Source organism: Equus asinus, chromosome 26 (assembly GCF_041296235.1).
Source record: "Equus asinus isolate D_3611 breed Donkey chromosome 26, EquAss-T2T_v2, whole genome shotgun sequence".
NCBI classification, from domain to species: domain Eukaryota; kingdom Metazoa; phylum Chordata; class Mammalia; order Perissodactyla; family Equidae; genus Equus; species Equus asinus.
This window is the reverse complement of record NC_091815.1, coordinates 23,321,210-23,343,283: the sequence shown is the minus strand read 5'-3', so window position 1 is coordinate 23,343,283 and position 22,074 is coordinate 23,321,210. Positions and strand designations below refer to the sequence as shown.

At 44.3% G+C, this 22,074-nt stretch overlaps 1 protein-coding gene across 1 annotated transcript; it reads left to right on the top strand.

The window, feature by feature from the left end:
* The first annotated feature begins 5,908 nt into the window (after positions 1-5,908).
* On the top strand, positions 5,909-21,411 carry LOC106836095 (WD repeat-containing protein 87-like). The gene is made up of 8 exons (XM_070499531.1): positions 5,909-6,418; positions 7,292-7,302; positions 8,575-8,734; positions 9,144-11,998; positions 12,636-12,807; positions 18,483-19,503; positions 19,984-20,351; positions 20,613-21,411. Exons 1-8 carry the CDS (start codon positions 6,311-6,313, stop codon positions 21,399-21,401), a joined length of 5,484 nt encoding a protein of 1,827 aa, XP_070355632.1. The 5' UTR covers positions 5,909-6,310; the 3' UTR covers positions 21,402-21,411.
* The last annotated feature ends 663 nt before the right edge of the window (positions 21,412-22,074 follow it).

The window sequence follows — 22,074 nt, the reverse complement described above, 5'->3', positions numbered from 1 at the left end:
ACAGTTTTAGGTTTACAACAAAACTGAGAGGGAAGTACAGAGATTTCCCATACACTCTGCCCCATACACTCCTATATACACCTGCACAGTCTCCCCCATTATCATCACTCACCAGAATGGTACATTTTTTACCAAGGATGAACCCACACTGACACATCTTAATCGCTCAAAGTCCATAGTTTACCTTAGGGTTCACTCTTGACGTGTACATTCATGGGTTTGGAAAAAGTATGACATATATCCATCATTATAACACCATAGAGTATTTTTACTGCCCTAAAAATCCTCTGTGCTCTGCCTATTCAACCCTGACAACCACTGGTCTTCTCACTGTTTTGCCTTTTTGAGAATGTCATGTAGCTGGAATCATACAGTATGCAGCCTTTTCCGATTGGCTTCCTTCACTTAGTAATGTGCTTTAAGGTTCTCCCTTGTCTTTTCACGGTTGATTGCCCATTTCTCTTTAGCCCTGAATAACACTCCACTGTCTAGATGCGCCACAGTTTATTTATCCATCCACCTACTGAAGGACATCTCAGTTACTTCCAAGTTTGGGCAGCTTGGTTCCAATTTCTCTACGTCCTTGCCAACACTTGTCGCTTTTCATTTTTTATAATTATAGCCATGCTAGTCAGTGTGAAGTGGTATCTCATTGTGGTTTTGATTTGCATTTCTCTAATGGCTAAGGATATTGAGCATATTTTCATGTGGGTATTGGCCGTTTGTATATCTTCCCTGGAAAAAACGTCTTTTCAAGTCTTTAGCCTATTTTCAGTTGGACTTATTTGTCTTTTTACTGTTCAGCTGTAACAGTTCTTTATATATTCTCTAGATAATATACCCTCACCAGATAGATGATTTGCAAATATTTTCTACCATTCTGTGGGTTGTTTTTACTTTTCTGATAGTGTCCTTTTGATGAAGTCCAATTTTTCCCCCCTTTGGTTGCTTGTGGTTTAGATGTCATCTACGAAACCACTGTCTACTCCAAGGTCAGAAAGACTCATTCCTATGTTTTCTTCTAGAAGGTTTTAGAGTTCTAGGCTTACCTTTAGGTATTTGACCCATTGTGAGCTAATCTGTGTACACGGCACGAGATAGGGGTCCAAATTCGTTAGTTTGTGTTTGGATATTCAGCTGTCCCAGACCATCTGTTGAAAATAAGTATTATTTTCTACGTAATTCTTTCTATTTATGTTTCTTTTTGTTTTTTCCATTTTTATTCTCTATATTCCTTACTGAGTTTCTCTCCTTTGTGTTTCTTCAGATTTTGTCCTTATATTTATGATATTTGATTTTTCTTCCATTTCTGCCTGCCCACCTTTTATCTTACTATGTTGTTTTACCATCTTTTCCCTGAGTTCTTGCATTTTTGCTTTGTGGTCTTCCATCATAGAGGCAACTAATTAATTTTTTTTACATTCATGATAAAGTATTTAGTTATAATTTTATCTGATCCATTGCAGCCGTTTTCTAGTGAATGCTCTTCATATATTCATTTATTTTTTTTTACTCTTTTCCTTCACAGTTCTTTTTGTAGCTTTGGATTAACGTGGCACTAGTTCCTTTCTTTTGAACAGCGTTGTCTGAGTTGGGTTTTCCGGGACTGGTTCTTTGTTAGTGGTTCCGGGTGTGTTGAAGGGGTCGGGGGTGGAGTTCCAGGCGGGCTGGTTTTCCCAACATTAAGGCTCACTTCTTGTCTTCCGCTGCATAGATGGCTTTTATAAGGGACTGAGCAGCTCAACTTCATCTGCTTCTGCTTCCAAGGTTCTTGCACTTGTAGTTACAAGTAGGAGGCACAGATTCTCACCTTTAGGAAACTTAATTCTCCTGGAGTTTTTTTTTCAAAGATCTGCCGCTGTTTGTCCCTCTTTTGCTCAAATGTTTCTCCACAGTTTCTTGTTTCCAATTTCTTTGTCATGGTTGCCCCTGATTTCAGCTGCTCTTCCCAGCACTTACGTGTAATTTGTTATCTAGAGATTATATTTATCTCCTAGTTTTGCTGAATGTGGGGTTTCCAAAGATCTTTTCATTCTCTTTATCACTTTCAGATGATTTTCAGGAACAGAAAGCCATGGTAATAATGATACTTTAAGGTTTCTGTTTTTACATTTTAGACTTGACTCTTATTAATAGCATGCAATATACTTTATTCACTTAAAGAAATCTGATTTGAGAATTTGTCTTTTATCTAATGAGTTTAGTCTGTGTGATAATAATGACATATTTAGACTTATTTCTATCACCTCATTTCTTTCTATTTATCATGCCTCCTTTTTCCTTCTTACATTTTGTCTTATATTTCTGCTGCTGTATTAATTTGTATTTCCTTTGTTTGCTCTCCCATTTCCCCAACTGGTTAAATCATACATTCTATTTGTTTCTCTCCTTTTGGTGGCTTCCTTTGCATTTTTTAAAAAATTAAGATTATGATAGTTAAACAGCCTTGTGAAATTACAGTTGTACATTATTATTAGTCATGTTGTAGGTACACCACTTCACCCTTAGTGCCCTCCCCCGAGTCCCCTTTCCCCTGGTAACCACCGATCAGTTCTCTTTGTCTATATGTTAACTATCACCTATGAATGGAGTCATACAGCGTTCATCTTTCTCTGTCTGGCTTATTTCACTCAACATAATACCCTCAAGGTCTATCCATGTTGTTGTGAATGGGATGACTTTGCCCTTTTTTATGGCTGAGTAGTATTCCATTGTATATATATATACCATATCTTCTTTATCTAACCATCAGTTGCTGGGCACTTAGGTTGCTTCCACATCTTGGCTATTCTAAATAATGCTGCGATGAACATAGGGGTGCACGGGACTTTTGGAATTGCTGATTTCAGGTTCTTAGGATAGATACCCAGTAGTGGGATGGCTGGGTCATAAGGTATTTCTATTTTTAACTTTTTGAGAAATCTCCATACTGTTTTCCATAGTGGCTGCACCAGTTTGCATTCCCACCAACAGTGTATGAGGGTTCCCTTTTCTCCACAGCCTCTCCAACATTTGTCACTCTTGGTTTTGGATATTTTTGCCATTCTAACAGGTGTAAGGTGATATCTTAGTGTAGTTTTGATTTGCATTTCCCTGATGATTACTGATGATGAGCATCTTTTCATGTGTCCATTGGCCATTCATATATCTTCTTTGTCTGTTCATATCCCCTGCCCATTTTTTTTTTTAAAGATTTTATTTTTTTCCTTTTTCTCCCCAAAGCCCCCCAGTACATAGTTGTATATTCTTTGTTGTGGATCCTTCTAGTTGTGGCATGTGGGACGCTGCCTCAGCGTGGTCTGATGAGCAGTGCCATGTCCGCGCCCAGGATTCGAACTAACGAAACACTGGGCCGCCTGCAGCGGAGCGTGTGAACTTAACCACTCGGCCACGGGGCCAGCCCTCCCCTGCCCATTTTTTGATTGGGTTGTTTGACTTTTTGTTGTTGAGCTGTGTGAGTTCTTTATATATTATGGAGATTAACCCTTTGTCTGATAAATAACTTGTAAATATTTTTTTCCCAATTAGTGGGCTGTTTTTTTGTTTCAATCCTGTTTTCCCTTGCCTTGGAGAAGCTCTTTAGTCTGATGAAGTCTTATTTGTTTATTCTTTCTATTGTTTCCCTCGCCTGAGGGGTTATGGTGTCCAAAAAGATTCTTTTGAAACTGATGTCAAAGAGTGTACTGCCTATATTCTCTTCTAGAAGACTTACTGTTTCAGGCCTAATCTTTAGGTCTTTGATCCATTTTGAGTTTATTTTTGTGAATCGTGAAAAAGAATGGTCAATTTTCATTCTTTTACGTGTGGCTGTCCAGTTTTCCCAGCACCATTTGTTGAAGAGACTTTCTTTTCTCCATTGTAGGCCCTCAGCTCCTTTGTCGAAGACTAGCTGTTTATAGATGTGTGGTTTTATTTCTGGGCTTTCGATTCTGTTCCATTGATCTGTACACCTGTTTTTGTACCAGTATCATGCTGTTTTGATTACTGTAGCTTTGTAGCATGCTTTGAAGTCAGGGATTGTGATGCCTCCAGCTTTGTTCTTCTTTCTCAGGATTGCTTTAGCAATTCGGGGTCTTTTGTTGCCCCATATGAATTTTAGGATTCTTTGTTCAATTTCTGTAAAGAATGTCATTGGGATTCTGATTGGGATTGCGTTGAATCTGTAGATTGCTTTAGGTAGTATAGACATTTTAACGATGTTTATTCTTTCAGTCCATGTGCATGGTTCCATCTCTTTATGTAGTCATCGCTTTCTTTCAAGAAAGTCTTGTAGTTTTCGTTGTATAGATCTTTCACTTCCTTGGTTAAATTTATCCCAAGGTATTTTATTCTTTTTGTTGCGATCGTGAATGAGATTGAGTTCTTTTTCTGTTAGTTCATTGTTAGCATATAGAAATGCTATTGATTTATGTATGTTGATTTTATACCCTGCAACTTTGCTGTAGCTGTTGATTGTTTCTAATAGTTTTCCTATGGATTCTTTGGGGTTTTCTATATATAAGATCATGTCATCTGCAAACAGCGAGAGTTTTACTTCTTTGTTGCCTATTTGGATTCCTTTTATTTCTTTTTCCAGCTGAATTGCTCTGGCCAACACCTCCAGTACTATGTTGAATAAGAGTGGTGAAAGTGGGCACCCTTGTCTTGTTCCTGTTCTCAGGGGGATGGGTTTCAGTTTTTGTCCATTGAGTATTCCTTTGCATTTTTAATATACACATATGGCAGGGTGTTAAACGTGACGTTCAGTGTTCTGTGAATTTCATTTGAGAACAACAGATGTCAGAGAACCTATGCAGAGTGTGCTACGAGATTGTTAAGGAGATTTTTGTGGCCCTTAGTTTGTTACCTTCTCAGGTATAGATTTAGAGAGAATTGTTGGTATGCTCTGTTGTGTTTCTCCTTCCCTCTTGCTTCTCTTCCTTGTCAGTCCAGGTGAGATACGTGTCCAAGAATCATTTGGAGGACTGCATGGGTATCCCCTGGAAAGTGGAGGTATGTAGGTTCCTGACTCATGCCTGGAAAAATGTTTAAAGGTGTGTAAGCTTTCAGGAAGCTGGTCACGAGCCAGCTCTGTCTGTGGAAGTGTCTCTCTCCGAGGTAATGGAGGCGTCTCAGTTCTAGCTCCCTACCTCTGGTGGGCCCAAGTCCTGTCGTTTCTCTTTGCCAGGACAATGCTACCCTAGCTCCAGCCATTATGGTCAGCGTGGGGCTCTGACAACTACACCTCCTCGGGGCCATCCCAGAAGTAGTTTGCACTTATGCTGTGTCTTTACCCCATCCCTTCATTTCTGGCTCCTGGAATTCAGCTACTCATTATTCTATCCAGAATTTCTAGGAGTTGGTACTGAGAGGATTTCAGGTTATTTTCATCTGGCATTTTGCCAAAACTAGATGTCTATTTGAACTCACTGAGTGTCTGCTTTCCATAGTAGATGGTAAACTCCCTTTTAGTTTGACCATGTAGGTGACCAGATAATCGTTCCTGGTCACTGCTTTATCTCCAGCTCTCAACACAGAGTCTGGCACACAAAGAACGCTGAGTAAATATTTGTTGAACAAATGAGTGACTTTCACATACATCAAGGCTTCAGCAGTGAAGGATAGATGTAATCATGTCTACAAACATGAGCACGCCAATGAAGAGCCTTATGGGAGGGCTGGAAAGCCAGGCGCCTGTATCGTTTCAGCTTTGCTACAATTGACTCGCCTCAGCTCACCTAACAGCTTTCTTTTGGCACGGTTTTTCCCGTTTCTAGACTTCATAAAACTCCCACTTCATTCCTATCCTCTTTTAAAAGTCCAATTTATTTAGGTATAACTTACATGTAGCAAAGTGTACCAATTTAAGTGTATGTTTAGATGAGTTTTGACAGATTTATATGCCCATGTAACCACTAGTACAGTCAAGATGAGGAAGATTCCCATCACTACAAGAAGTTCCCTTTCCCCAGGCAATTCCCCAAACTCTCAGCCCCCGGTTGCCACGGATCTGCTCTCTGTCCCTGTAGGTGAGATTACTCTTTTCTAGAGTTTCATATAAATGGAATCATATAGTATGTGCTCTTTGGTGTCTGACTTCTACTCATTTAATGTTTTTGAGATTCATCCATGTCACTGTAAGTATCAGTAGTTCATTCTCCTCCCCTATCTTTTTGAAATAAGAGAGTTTCTCCTGTTTCTAAAGGAGTTCTTTTCCTTCTCTCCTTCTCTAACTTTCCCTGTTGCTCTTTCCTCTCTCAGTTCCCTTAATTTCCAGTCTATCATCAGGTGTTGTAAGTCACTTTTCCTTCCACAGGTTCTATAATCCAAGATGTCTGTAAAGAGCTGGAATAGCACAAGGATGTCGTCTTCATCCAGGCTTATTCCTGAGTGGAAGGACTTGAAACTCCTCATAGATAATAAGCTGAAGGATATAAAGGTGACGTGTGTGAGAGAGATGCACATGGTGGGCTTAGACTAATTATCTATCCCTGCTAAGGCAGCCTGTGGCACGGGCAACAGGGAGCAGCTTCGGAAGGGTCCTCCCATCCCCCTAAAAAACTCTCCCTTCTAGACTAAGATGATAACATTACTTATAATTAGCACACTTTCTGATACAAAAAACAGAGAATGGACTCACATGGATTAGACAAGCAGGAGGCATCTTTGTCTTACATGTCATCAAGGACCCCTGTTCTTTTCTGTTCTTTTTCACCATCCTTGATATTTCAGCTTATTATCTGAAAGTTACTAGATTATTTGCTGCACTTCCATGTATCAGCTTTAAATTGTAAGTAGAAGAGAAAAAGGCAGAAAGCCCAGAGCTGTGACGGCCATGGAGTACCACGGTGCCACTCTATACTGCCAGAATTTCTGGGTCCATGATCGCCCTAAACAAGATTCAAGTTTTATTGGGATGGAAGGCGGGGGAAGAGGAAGGAAGGGAGAATTATAGAGAGGAGGCAACAGTAGTGCCAGGCACAGACACACTGCTTGAGCTTAAGACAGTCTTGATCTTTTAGTGTCCTCTGTAGATAGACGTTGCTATTGTTGACTGAGTGAATGAGCTGTTTGTACGTGAAGTCTGGAAAGAAGAAAAGGAATGATGATTAACTAATGGAATAAAGGGTATATAAATGAGCTTTCTGATTAAATGGGAGTTTGGGAGCTCAGACACCAGGGTCCTTTCTCTCAACTCTGCTGCTGTCACTGAATCAGTAATGACAATGGGTACTAGAAGCCCTCCAGCTCTCTGCATTCTGTATTCTCTCAGGATACACAAAGATCTGAAAATGAGAAATACAGGGAGAAGAGAGATTCTGAGTTGCAGATAATGGCCTCAGTATGGTCTCAAATCCTTTGTGGATGCAGGAAGTAGGCATGAGAGACATTTTGAGTAAAGAAATATTAACAGTTTGGTTTAATTCAATGTCTTACTTTTCAGCTTAGGTAGTCATAGCACAAATTCTGGTGCAGAGAAACTTGGAGAGTTAGAGTCATGGAGCATTGTTCAGGAGGCAGGTATAGCATAAGTATCTGCTGAGAAGAGAGACCTCAAAAGCCAACTTCATGAGCCTCAGTTTTCACTGCTCAGGACGAGTTGATGCACTTTTATGCTAGATATACACTATGTCCACCGGAATGTAGTGTGCACTGCACACGTTCTACTGTGTAACATGTTAAAAGGTATCTATCTCCCTTGACACACACACACACACACACAAAAACCCCACTGGGTGAGACTCCAGAATGTTGGAGTCGAAGCACAGCTAACTCCATGCTGTGAATAGCATGTTTCCCTTGGATGTCCGTAGGAATAGTGAAGGCGGAGTGTGCCACAGGTGTAGCTGGCACACGTGGGGGCATTCTGTGTCTGTGAAGTATGAGTTTCCCATAGGCAGTATATCATGAGTGTGAATGTGACAGGAGTAGTCCTTTGGGGCTAGGCAGGAACTGTGAAGAGTTGTTGCAACCGTGACAGGTAGCAATATTTGCCAAGGTTGGGGGGCCTTGTCATTCTCGCATGGGATTGTACCCCTTTCTTTTGAAGCACTTACTTGTTTTCCACAGTCATTTGTTAGTGGTTTGTTTAATGTCTGTTTCCTCCACTGGATCTTTATCTTTTGAGAGCGAAGGCCGTGTGTCCTTTGCTCAGCATTGTGTCCACAGTGTTTGTCATAGAACAGACCAGCCTTCCTCAAATGTGGCTCCTCATGTGAACCATGGAACACAGAAAATGATTTGAGGGGCTATTTTCTCAGTTCTCTTAAGGATGGTACATAACCAGTAGCATTCTAGACGCATAGGGAAGAGATGAATTCATTATGTAGAGTGGATACTTTAGGACTTCAGGGCTCACTTCTCTTATGGAGCCCTGGTTGAGAAGGGCTGAAGGTGCTTTGACGACTTAGGATGTATTCTGAGGGGGAGGGAGGCATGACTCCCCAAAGAGTGCTTTCCAGTAGTAGAGTGAATAAATGTTGGTTAGCTAAACAACAACAAATGTCCACTAATCCCTCAATAAATATTCATTAAATGAGTGAGTGGAGACTCAGTCCTCTTAGCTCAGGCCACTCTCCTCTCTCAGGCTGATAGAAAACCAAAGAATGATGTGGTTGTACTGAGTGACTGGCCTGAGACTCTATACCAGGAGCCTCACCACCCCAGGAGCAAGCCTTTTATCTGCTTCTACTCCATCAACGCCAACTACTTCGTCTCCTTAAACTGGGTGGAACCGAGTTCAAAAGAAACGCAGGTAAAGCGACGTGACCTTTTTATTTTCCTCCTTCTTTATCCACTTTACCTGCATCATACCTAAATTGCCCTCATCTCAGAATGAGGAGGGTGATTCTGAGTTAGCACATTTTAATAGCCATCTCCATATCCCAATTTGACCTGGATGCAGCGGTTCTTCTTCACCTCTAGTCATTGGAATTCATATTCCCCATAAAGTAGATGGAAGGCTAAGGAAAGAGCCATAGCATGGGGCTTCTATCACATACCCGACTCCTCATGCCAGGAGACTCCCGAAGTCAGGCTGTCCAGTCTTTCCTTAGTCCCACAAGAGGGAACTGGTATCTAAACATGCAACCCTTTCTTACCCCCTCACTATTGGGAGATAATCTGCCTCCACAGTCAAGCTTTCCTCTTTCCTCCTCTTCTAGGCAGTACTTTGGGTACAGGAAAAAGATCTGGAAATGGCAGGAATGATAGAGAAGACGAAGTTTAACGTGATGGATCAAGTGCCACCCATCGAAGCAATGGTCCACACAGGTTCCTACCACATGTTAATTGCTTACTGTGGCGACATGCACCTGTGGCTCTTTGGAGACCACCATCAAGCATTCACACCTCTGGGTACAGTGCCCTGTCGTTTCTCCATCAGCTGCCTCTGCTATGACTCAGAAGCTGAGATGCTGCTCTCTGGTACCTTAGGGGCTGTGGTTACCTGGTTTATCTCACCAAATGGCAGGGGCCTCGAGATGGCACAAGCAGTGCCCTTGCCTGGTTGTGAGTTTGTACAGGGCTTTTCCCTGAATGGCCCCCGGGGCTCCCTCTTGGCTCTTTGTGAGAATAAGGTGAGGGTCTTCACCCACCAGGGACAGGGCCAGCTGGAAGAGGTAAAGAAGTTCATTCCTGTAGGCAGTGGCTCCTCCATCACCTGCTCCTTCACTTGTGTCTCTCAGGGCTATCTCTATGCTGGAAACAGGAATGGAGAGATCCATGCTTGGGGTCTAGACCAGGGTAACTTCCTCCACAGCTTCCAGGCCCATTCTTCATCAGTGATATGCATCCATAGCCGGCCAGAGGCCCACACGTTACTAACAGCAGGCAGTGAGGGCGTAGTGAGGGAATGGAATCTTGCCTTTGGGAACTTGCTGCGGCAGCTGAATATTGCTGAGGATCTGCAGCAACTGCAGTTTATTGATAACACCACTTTTTTCTGCCAGACCACCTACACCTTCTCATTGTACCGTCTGCCCTACTTTTATAGCCTCTTCAATGTCTGTGGCTCTCCTCCCCAGCAGGTGCAGCGGGTCTGCTGTGGCCATAATTGGACTCGAATCCTGTGTGCCACTAAGGATGGTTTATTGCGCTTCTTGTCTCCAGTAACAGGAGATCTCCTGGTTATCACCTGGCCTCTACTTGTCATGGATAAGGCTGTGGCTTGGGCCTATGACTCAGACAGAGAGGAGCTCTTTGTGGCAACAGACAGTCCAGAGGTGCTGGTGTTTGATGCAACACGCTCTCCTTGCACAGCCAAGTATCTTGTGTGCACTTCAGTAAACCATGAGGATAGAGTAAGATGCCTGGCCTATGTGCAGTCCTGTCTGGGGAAGGGCCTGGTAGGACTGATGTTCTGTGGGCATGAGAGTGGCATTGTGAGAATCCTCTCCCACTACAGCTGTGCCCGAACAGAGAAGACAGTTCACTCTGGGGCAGTATTGGCACTGTCTACCCTGGAAGGCCCCCAGGAAGACTGCTTGCTTTGTTCCTACGGCATGGATAATGTTGTCCACCTGACAGAAGCTGTACTTCAGGGGAACAAGGTAACCCTGAAGCCTGTCAGCAAAATTTTCTGCAGCTCTCTGCTAACATATGTGATCCTCTTGCCAGGTTCTGTGGGCGCCATCACTGAGAACAACTGCTGGCGTCTCTGGTACTACCAAGATTTTCCAACATCTTCAGGATCAGAACAAAGCTCTAGGTTTAAAGAGACAAAACGCCTGCACAAGTGTGCTATCACCTCATTTGATGTCTGCCTTTCCCTGAAACTTTTTGTCACGGGGGGCACTGATGGCTCAGTCCGGATCTGGGACTTCCATGGTAGACTCATAACTGAGTTGGACTCAGCACTGCATTTTGGCCCACTCTGCTTTGCCAATAATCGGGGTGACCTGCTTGTGACTTTTAACCAGAGTCTTTACCTGGTATCCTGCTTGAAACTGCTCCATCCAGCTCGGCTGACTCACCTAACTATCCTAAACAGTGCCGATCACAGACAAGAAGCCCCTAAACCCTTCCTGCCTAGCTTCTTCTTTTCTTTTGAAACAGTGTTTGTACCCAAATTTGTCTACCTTGGACAAGGGCTGCAGGAATTACAGGGGCTAGAGGCCCTTGTTAACAAACGGGTCATTGCCTTTGACAATACTGTGCCCCATGTTGTAGAGGAAGAGAGACATATGTCCTCTGTCATTCCAGAGGGATCCAAATCACATATTTTGGAGGATAAGGGTATTGATTCTTCTACTCTGGACTCCAGACATAATCGTCCCCTACACGTGGTTCCCGCTCAATTACGGCTGGCCGGCTGGGATGGACTGAAGCCCTACCATATGTTACGGTGCTTCTTTGGTCATGGGAGGCAATGGCCCCTCGCTCCTGATGGCTACATCCCCAACTCAGTGATCCGCGCCCGCCTTTGGCCTGAGGGTACCCCAATATTCCTACGCTGTGATCTGTACCCATCCTACCGAGATGAGGAAAGGGACAAGAGTGAACTGTCACCTATGACTCTAACAGAAGAGAAAATCTCAATGGGTAAACAGGAGAAGAAACCCAGGAAGGGGAAACGAAGTTTCTTTGATGTTCTTCTAAGTATGAAAAACCAAAATTGGATGGGAAAATTTGATGAACGACTTATAAATAATGCAATCGAGGCCATCCTCAGCCTCACAATTTGCTGTTCTGTAGAGCAATACAAGACATATATTAGTGTCCTGGCAAAAACTTTTGCCAATTATGAAGTGCCTTCAAAGTTGCGCTCTGAGGCTGCCTGTCGCTTCCTGGAAGATACAACCTATTCCAATCCGCGGATCCGTGAGCTAGCCTGGGAGGCACTAGAAAGGCTAGGCCTCATAAGCCATCTCTTCGCTATTCCACTGGCTGTGGGATTGATGGACAGTAACGAAAATGTGCGGGCTAAGGCCTTATACCTTATGATAAGAGTCACAGGCATCCAGACTAAGACCATGCTGGTGGGCCTGCTAAAGAAACCAGAAACTCTCCAGGAAATGCAGTAAGTTGGTGGTGACCTTCTTCCCTTCTGTCCCTTCTAGCTCTAACCTGATTGCTGATTCTGATTGCTGATTGAACAGCAAGCATTTCTGTACCATAAAGCCTCAGTCTCCTTTGCCTTTGTACCTCTTATGGTAGTTCATTGAACTAGATAGTACAAAGGATCCCACTCAGGAACTCTGGTTTTTCTTAACTATTTTTCTCCCAATATCTCTGCAGGTAAAAATCTGATTGCTTCTCCTCCTTTTCTACTACTCTTTTTCTATTCTTTTCCTCCCCCATGTTCTTTGTTTTTATTCACATTTTCCCCTAGTGCCTACCCCTTTTCTTCTGACCATTGGCTAGCCTGCCCCTCCATTATTTCCTCACTTCCTTAAATTCCTTAAGACTCAAGCCTACAAATCTCCCAACCAAAGAAACATCTTGTGTCACCCTGACTACTCTATTCCCTGCTATCTTTTATTCTTTTTCCTTTATCCGTCCTTTCCTTCAGAAGACACTGTCCTAAGTGGCTACTTATTTCTGCCTCTTCCATTGTCGTTTTCCCTCCTCCCCCTCTCCTGCTCCCGCCCTCCTCCTCTTCTTCAAATTTTTATTGCTGGCTCAGGATTATCCTCCTTTTCTCTTGACTTTTGCAGGAAGCAATTTATTGGAGAAGCCTCTCTGGACCAGCTGCTGGGGATTCAAGCTAAAGACATCCAGTGGCTGCTTACTCAGGTGCAGCAGCGGCTAAAAGAAAACCTGACCTTGTCACGTGGAGACCAAGAATTTACTTTTTCTTTAGATAGAGCAAGGGCTAGTGAACTTGAGGCCCTTTATGAAGAAACACGCACACCTTTTTCAGAACATAAAAAGATCATTAAACTGAGGAGAAGAACGACACATATTCAAGCAAGGAGCAGATATGATAGTATGTATGGGGTAATATGTGGCGCATAATTGGGGCCAATCTCAGGGCACCAAAAGGCAAGGTCTATAAGGCCAAGGTATATAAAAAGATTCCAGTGGGAACAGAGTTAAATAAGGAGAATCTTTTTCACAGAAAGTAAGCTTCCTTGGAAAGACTGACCACACAACAGAGACCAAGGTCTTATTTCTTTAGGATGTGGAAGCTGGGATAAAACAGCAAGCATTTCTGTACCATAAAGCCTCAGTCTCCTTTGCCTTTGTACCTCTTATGGTAGTTCATTGAACTAGATAGTACAAAGGATCCCACTCAGGAACTCTGTGTTTTTCTTAACTATTTTTCTCCCAATATCTCTGCAGGTAAAAAGGATCTGAAAGTTTCCAGGAAGCAGAGACGGACAGAATCTGTAAAGTTTAGTCCTGTGTTGGTGGAGTCAGAGGATCAAGGTGAACAAAGAGAGGCCAGGAAATCAGGGCAAACTGACACCCAGGATGTTGCCTTGGAGCCAGAGCCAACACTAAGTACTTTCAGCCCAGTTGGATCCCAAGAGGACGCTGAATCACAGGAGGTCGCGTTGGAGGCCACGGAAGCCACAGAAGCCCAGGAAGTCATGGAGGTGATGAAGGCCATAGATCAATATGGCATGAAAGAGGATGAAGAAGTGATCCCTACACTGCAAAAACAACAATACGTGAAAGGGCTCTGGAAAAGTGCACTGAAAAAAGGGCATGAAAACGCATATGTGAAGTTGAAAGAGAAAAAACATTCGGAGGCTATTTCTGAGACACCTGCAGAAGAGCCCAAGGAAGAAGTCGTACAAGTTACTGAGCAAGAAGATACAAGGAAGAAATCTAAAAAGAGTTCCCATGGTTTGGCTGGGATCCCTGGACGTGCAAGTAGATCAGACACCAGGTCTTGGAGGGATGACATTTGCTATCTTGTCACCTCAAGGATAGCAAGTACCCATCCAGGAATGTTAAGGGATTTGGGTCAAGAATTGGTGGACTTGGCTCAGGTGATGCTTGCTTCCCGACAGCCCAGCTGGGATCTCTTCCAAGAGATCTGCCCCCTTTTAAAGGACTCATCAGAACTGGATGACAGAGGGGTGGAAGAAAAAGAAAAAGTGGTTAGAGAGGTCAAGGAAGAAAGGACAGTAGGATGGAGAGAACAAAGGGGTGAAAAATTATTAAAGAAAGGCAAGGCACTTTTTGAGAAAGTCAAGAAAAAGAAAATTTCTTTCTCAGATCATCTAGTCTTAGAGAAAAGAAAATTAAAAAAAGGAGTAAGGGAACTGGCCAGGCGAGAAGGGAAAATAGCTGAGGAAGAAAGGAAATTGAGTAAGCCAGAGAGGAAATTAGTGCAGGGAAAGGAGAAACTGACCAAGGATAAGAAAAAACTGACCCATCAAGAAGGTAAAACAGCTGGGAAAGAAGAAATACTGGCTTTCCCACAAAAAATATTAACCAAGAAGTTAGGCCTAGGAGAAAAGAAATGGACTGGAAGAGAGGGGAGACTTCCAGGGAAAAGAGAGCGAGTGACCCGGAAAGATGGGAAGGCAACACCAGAAAGGAGGAAGTGGGACCGGGAGCAGATTATGCTGGCTCATGAAGAAGGCTTGTGGGCCCAGGAAGAGGGGTTGCCTGTCTGGGAAGAGAGGAAGTTGTCCCAGGAAGAGGAGGAGCTGGGTGAGGAAGAGGAGGAGCTGAGTGAGGAAGAGGAGGAGCTGGGTGAAGGAGAGGAGGAGCTGGGTGAGGAAGAGGAGGAGCTGGGTGAGGAAGAGGAGGAGCTGGGTGAGGAAGAGGAGGAGCTGAGTGAGGAAGAGGAGGAGCTGGGTGAGGGAGAGGAGGAGCTGGGTGAAGGAGAGGAGGAGCTGGGTGAGGAAGAGGAGGAGCTGGGTGAGGAAGAGGAGGAGCTGGGTGAGGAAGAGGAGGAGCTGGGTGAGGAAGAGGAGGAGCTGGGTGAGGAAGAGGAGGAGCTGAGTGAGGAAGAGGAGGAGCTGGGTGAGGAAGAGGAGGAACTGGCCTGGGAAGAGGAACTAATCCTGGACATACAGAAACAAGCTGAAGAATGGAAAAAGGTCCTCAGAAAGAGGAGACACATCTGGAGTATGGAGAAACTTGTTGAGGAAGAGGCCTGGAAAAGGGGAAAATTGGCCCAGGAAAAGGAATATTTGTCTAGAGAAGAGGAAGGACTGTCTGGGAAAGACAAAAAACAGGCATTAAAAAGGGCCAGCATGGCAAAGCAAGAGATTACATTGACCCAAGAAAAGAAGAAATGGTTAGTAAACAAGAAAAAAGAGGCCCATAAAGAGGAACAAACCCAAGAAAAGAAAAAACAAGATGGGAAACAGGAGAAAGAAGACCAGAAAGAGGGGCAGGCTAAGAAGGAGGAAAAACAGGCCAAGGATAAACAATTAGCGTGGAAAAGAAAGAAACCAGGCCTAGAAGAGGAGGAATCATTTGGGGAAATGGAGAAATTGTCACAAGAAGGAGATAAAAAGACCCAGAAAAAGGAGACAAAAGCTTGGGAAAAGGAGAGAAGGGCCCGGGAAGAGGAGAAAATAACTGAGAAAAAGAAACAACAGGCCAGGGTGAAAAAGAAAATGGACCTAGGAGAGGAGAAACAGGCTGAAGAAATGGAGAGATGGTCACAGGAAGAAAAGAAACAGGCCCAGAAAGAGAAAAGATGGGATCAGAAAGAGGAGAAATTGGCTCAAAAAGTGGAGAAAGAGGCTGAGGGGAAAAAACAGGGCAGAGAAAAAATGAAACTGGTCCCAGAAGAAGAAAAAAAGAAGGAAATTGAGGAAGTGTCTCCAAAAGAAAAGAAACAGGCCATGGAAAAAGAGAAACAGGCTAAGAAAGAGGAGAAAAAGAAGGAGGAAATTAAGGAAGTGTCCCCAAAAGAAAAGAAACAGCCCATGGAAAAAGAGAAAGAGCCTAAGAAAGAGGAGAAAAAGAAGGAGGAAATTGAGGAAGTGTCCCCAAAAGAAAGGAAACAGGCCATGGAAAAAGAGAAACAGGCTAAGAAAGAGGAGAAAAAGAAGGAGGAAATTAAGGAAGTGTCCCCAAAAGAAAAGAAACAGCCCATGGAAAAAGAGAAACAGGCTAAGAAAGAGGAGAAAAAGACGGAGGAAATTGAGGAGGTGTCCCCTAAAGAAAGGAAACAGGCCATGGAAAAAGAGAAACAGGCTAAGAAAGAGGAGAAAAAGAAGGAGGAAATTGAGGAAGTGACCCCAAAAGAAAGGAAACAGGCCATGGAAAAAGAGAAACAGGCTAAGAAAGAGGAGAAAAAGAAGGAGGAAATTAAGGAAGTCTCCCCAAAAGAAAAGAAACAGCCCAAGGAAAAAGAGAAAGAGCCTAAGAAAGAGGAGAAAAAGAAAGAGGAAATTGAGGAGGTGTCCCCAAAAGAAAAGAAACAAGCCATGGAAAAAGGGAAACAGGCTAAGAAAGAGGAGAAAAAGAAGGAGGAAATTGAGGAAGTGCCCCCAAAAGAAAAGAAACAGCCCATGGAAAAAGAGAAACAGGCTAAGAAAGAGGAGAAAAAGAAGGAGGAAACTGAGGAAGTGTCCCCAAAAGAAAAGAAACAGCCCACGGAAAAAGAGAAAGAGCCTAAGAAAGAGGAGAAAAAGAAGCAGGAAATTGAGGAGGTGTCCCCAAAAGAAAAGAAACAGGCCATGGAAAAAGGGAAACCGGCTAAGAAAGAGGAGAAAAAGAAGGAGGAAATTGAGGAAGTGCCCCCAAAAGAAAAGAAACAGGCCATGGAAAAAGAGAAACAGGCTAAGAAAGAGGAGAAAAAGAAGGAGGAAATTAAGGAAGTGACCCCAAAAGAAAGGAAACAGCCCATGGAAAAAGAGAAACAGGCTAAGAAAGAGGAGAAAAAGAAGGAGGAAATTGAGGAAGTGACCTCAAAAGAAAGGAAACAGGCCATGCAAAAAGAGAAACAGGCTAAGAAAGAGGAGAAAAAGAAGCAGGAAATTGAGGAAGTGCCCCCAAAAGAAAAGAAACAGGCCATGGAAAAAGAGAAACAGGCTAAGAAAGAGGAGAAAAAGAAGGAGGAAACTGAGGAAGTGCCCCCAAAAGAAAAGAAACAGGCCATGGAAAAAGAGAAACAGGCTAAGAAAGAGGAGAAAAAGAAGGAGGAAATTGAGGAAGTGACCCCAAAAGAAAGGAAACAGGCCATGCAAAAAGAGAAACAGGCTAAGAAAGAGGAGAAAAAGAAGGAGGAAATTGAGGAAGTGACCTCAAAAGAAAGGAAACAGGCCATGCAAAAAGAGAAACAGGCTAAGAAAGAGGAGAAAAAGACAGAGGAAATTGAGGAAGTGACCTCAAAAGAAAGGAGACAGGCCATGCAAAAAGAGAAACAGGCTAAGAAAGAGGAGAAAAAGAAGGAGGAAATTAAGGAAGTGTCCCCAAAAGAAAAGAAACAGCCCATGGAAAAAGAGAAAGAGCCTAAGAAAGAGGAGAAAAAGAAGGAGGAAATTAAGGAAGTGTCCCCAAAAGAAAAGAAACAGCCCATGGAAAAAGAGAAAGAGCCTAAGAAAGAGGAGAAATGGGTTGGGCAAGATAAGAAAGCCATTGAGGAAAAAAAACAATGGACCTATGAAAAAGGGCAGCTCGCCCTACAAGAGGAAAAACAGGCCCAGAAAGAGAGAATACAGGGTCAGAAAGAGGAGAAAGAGAGTGAGCAAAAAAAACAATGGGCCTGGGAAAAAGAGAGATTGTCCCTAGAAGAGGAAGAACAAGCAGGTGACATGGAGAAAAGACTGACACAGGAAGGTAGTAAAGTGGCCAAAGAAGAGAGACATATTGCTAAGAAAGAAAAGGCAAAAGCCAAGGAGGGAATTGGCATAACTAAGCGAAAGAAAAAAACAACCCAAGAAGAGAAAGAAGTTGTGAAAGAAGAGGGCAAACCTTCCCAGGAAGAGAGGAAACTGGCCTATGATATTAGGACCAAGGAGACGGCTGCTGCCGAGAAAAAAAAGAAAAGAACCAAAGAGGAAAGAATAGAGGCAATGAGGAAACTGGATATGGAAAAGGGTATTAGTTCGGAAGACAAAGAGGCCAGTTCCACGGAAAAAGATATAAGGAAGAAAGAGAGTCAGCTCTTGAGGATCCTGGCTAAAACAATTAGAGAAATAAGTACAGCGACACTGGAAGAAACAGAAATACTTGAGGAAAAGAGATCATTCATTATGGGAAGGAGTGAAATTGATGACCAGAGGTGGGAATTTTTTAAAGAACAGGAGGAAATAACCACAGACGAGAAGGAACTAGCTCAGAAAGAGAGAAAACTAGAAGACGACAGACTGGCTACCAAAGAGAGAACACTGACTGATGGAGAGAGCCTAGAGGAGGACCAACGGTTATTAGAGAAGGCCCAGGAAAACACGCTATTAGATAAAATCCAGGTACAAAGTATCTTAAAGGAGGTCCAGGAGCAAAATCTGTTAGGAAAAAAGCAGCTAAAGAAGCTTGTGAAGAGAGTTGAGAATAAACCAGAAAAGACCTGGGTAAAGTGGTTATTAAAGAATATCAGAGGCCTAATGTTAGAGGGCTTATCTGAAAGCTTGATTAGGAAGGAAATAGAGGAAGGCCCAACTAAGAAGGGGAAAGAGGAGGAGAGTCTCACTGAGGAAGGAGAAGAGGAGGAGCTTCTGCCCCAGAGAGAGAAAAGGAAACATCTGATTAAGAAGCAGAAAAAGAAGGTAAGCCTGAGTGAAGAGAAATTGGAAGAGAACTTGGCTAAGAAGCCTAAGAGTTCAGCCCAAAGAAGGAAAAAGGAAAAGAGGTTGCTTCCGGAGAAAGAGCGGCTGAGGAGGAAGGAAACAGAGGGCCCACATGAGGAAGCGAAGGAGCACCTCAGCAAGGAGGAGGAGGAGAGCCTGAGTGAGGAGGAGAGCCCGAGTGGGGAGGAGAGCCTGAGTGAGGAGGAGAGCCTGAGCGAGGAGGAGGAGGAGAGCCTGAGTGAGGAGGAGGAGAGCCCGAGTGAGGAGAAGGAGAGCCTGAGTGAGGAGGAGAAGGAGAGCCCGAGTGAGGAGGAGAAGGAGAGCCCGAGTGAGGAGGAGGAGAGCCTGAGTGAGGACGAGGAGAGCCTGAGTGAGGAGGAGGAGGAGAGCCTGAGCGAGGAGGAGGAGGAGAGCCTGAGTGAGGAGGAGGAGGAGAGCCTGAGTGAGGAGGAGGAGAGCCTGAATGAGGAGGAGAAGGAGAGCCCGAGTGAGGAGGAGAAGGAGAGCCCGAGTGAGGAGGAGGAGAGCCTGAGTGAGGACGAGGAGAGCCTGAGTGAGGAGGAGAAGGAGAGCCTGAGCGAGGAGGAGGAGAGCCTGAGTGAGGAGGAGAAGGAGAGCCCGAGTGAGGAGGAGAAGGAGAGCCCGAGTGAGGAGGAGGAAAGCCTGAGTGAGGACGAGGAGAGCCTGAGTGAGGAGGAGGAGAGCCCGAGTGAGGAGGAGGAGGAGAGCCCGAGGGAGGAGGAGGGGGAGGAGAGCTTGAGCAAAGACGAGGAAAAAGAGAGTAGACTTATGGAGGCAGTGCTCTCAGAAGAGAGAGTACTGAAAACAGAGCTTGCAAAGGAAGAAGTGAGCTTACTGAAGCCAGTAACAGAAGGTGATGTTCTTACTGAGGAAAGGGAGCGTAGAGCTCGAAGGGAAATGCCTTTTAAGAAAGAGAGATTGCCTGATGGAAGGAGAGAACCTACACTTATGGATACGGCTACGTGGACAACATTTCTGAAGAGCCCCTTCAAAATACCACTCCCAGTAGTCCTCGAGAAAGAAGAGGGAATGCCCCTGAAAGTGTTAGGGGATCATCTGGATTTGGAAGCACAGGAAAATCGACTTCTTGGAGCACGCCCCATGACAAGTTCATGGAGAAGACAAGAGGATGTGCTCTTGGAGAAAGCCAGGGGCATGTTTTTACAAGTCATGGAAACAGGCTTAGAGACTCAGTTCCCAGAAGGCCTCCACAGGCCAGAGTTCCACTTATCTGAAACCAGGAAACCACAAAAACCTGAATGGAGGACCAAAGGCGGCAGGTGGAAGTGGGATTCCCTGATGGGGAAAACTGAGTACCAAGCCCCAGCCCCAGCCCCAGCCCCATCCCTTACCTCCATGCCGGCCCAAAGCCCGTGCTACTCAGAAGCCAGCCTCTCAGATGAGGACTGGATTAATAATGCCTTAATAAGGCTGGAAGCAGGACAGCAACTTTCCAGAGACAGTTTCCATAGACTGAGCCAGCTCCTCAGACACTTGACTTCAAAGGGATATGTGAAATGCACGAATCTGTCCAATCTTAAAGCCATTGCTAAACACCTCAGGCAGAACCTAGAGTTAAGTCACACAGATATAGCACGAACCTATAAGGATGTTTTGAGTCCAGTGCATTTAAAAGTGACCCCTCCAATTAGAAGAAAAGAAAAGGGGAGGTGGCTAGAGCTGTTTCCGATCCCTGAACCAGTGTCCCCATCAGCTACCAAAAGGACTCAAACAGCCCAAGCTCTCAATTGGCACCTCTTAGCTGAGTCCTACAGGAGGAAGCAGGCACAACAGTTATCCACTGCTGTCAAGGAGATAAGGCAGCTTTATCCAATCAGAAAGGAAGTTCCTACAGCTATCCATCCCTCTGTGGATAAAAAATCCCTGTCCTGGACATTCCAGAAGGACTTCTGGGCCTTGAGGGGGAGGAGTGAACTCCCCCAAATTCACAAGGCAAAGAAGAAAGCACTGCCCATCCCTGCACCAGTGTTACCATCAACCACCAAGAGGATTCAAGTCCCAAAGGCTATAAATTGGCATCTTTTAGGAGAACCTTACAGGAGTGCACGGGCACAGCAGATAGCCAGTGCTCTCAAAGACATGGAAATGCGACACTTTTATCCTGACACAAGAGACATTTCCACCAGTGCCCATGCTTCTGTGGACAAACAAACTCTAGCACTGATGTTTCAGAAGGATCTCAGAGCTTTCAAGGGTAAAGGCAGACCCCTCAAGTTGCCCCAGTTGGAAAAGAAGCCACAGCCCATCTCTAAAATAAAGGAAGCAGTGCCTCAATGGGAGACATTTGTGGCACTGTATCATGTTTTGCGGATGTTGCAGCAGCGATATGCAAAAGACAGTACTGCTTGGATGGAACAGTTCCACCAGCTCATGGACCTGTACCAACTTAAGTCGCCCCGAATCCAGAGGCTTCTACTAGAGTTGCTGCACAGAAAGGAACTCCAGCCCCAAGAGACCATCTACAACAAGGCCCTGAAAACCAAGGAGCTGGTACTTGGTGAACGGGTACTGTATGACCTGTTTTGTGGTAGTTCCCATGCCCCTGGAGGTCCCCTCAAGTTCCAGAAGGTTATCCCCCTGCCTGGGCAGAACAAGGTGCACACTATCCAACCTGTGGGCATCGCCCAGTATGGTTTCCTAGAACTTGCCTGGAAAAGCCTACCGCAAGTCAATCCTTATCTTATTGAGAGGCCGCCCACACCCCTACTCGTCCTCTCTGATTTGGCCTAATATTAGGACTTCGGGGTCTTATTGGGAAATGAACCTGGGCCACAGATTTTAAGGCTCCTTACCTCTTCTCGACTTCAAGGTGGGGCTGGACAAGGACTCGTCTTCATTGAGATTCAGAAAGCTGCTAGTCTGTGTTGAATAAAATAAGTAGCAAATACGCTGGCTTATTCCTCTTTCTCCAAGCCTGGCATCCCCTAGAAAGTTGCCAGAGAAAACAGATAACCTTTGTTCTAAGAGGGACAATTTTTTCAGTCAGTGGGTTACATCCTTTGGAGGGCAGGGGCCGGTACTTGATCACCTTTTGATAGAAAAGTTTGTCCTGGTACTCAAATTCTTCGGCTTCTGTTTTCTTTCCTCAAAGGATCTTGGAGGGAGAGTGCCTGGCCCAGGTGCGCTTTTATTTATTTAGCATTATATGAGGAAGCAGAGGAGACCCATCATTTTGCCTCTTTATAAACTTTGACTTCAGTTCCTAAACATCTCTAAGCCTCAGTGTTCTCATCTATATAATGGAGACAGAGAGTGAAGTAACAGTTAAGAATGCTAACTTTGAATTCAGAACTCTCATTTCAGTCCTTGCTCCACCATTTATTAGCTCTTTAATCTTAGTTTTTGGTTTCCTCAAAGTAAAACGGTGATAATAACGCCTACCTTAGTGAAATGCTTAACACAG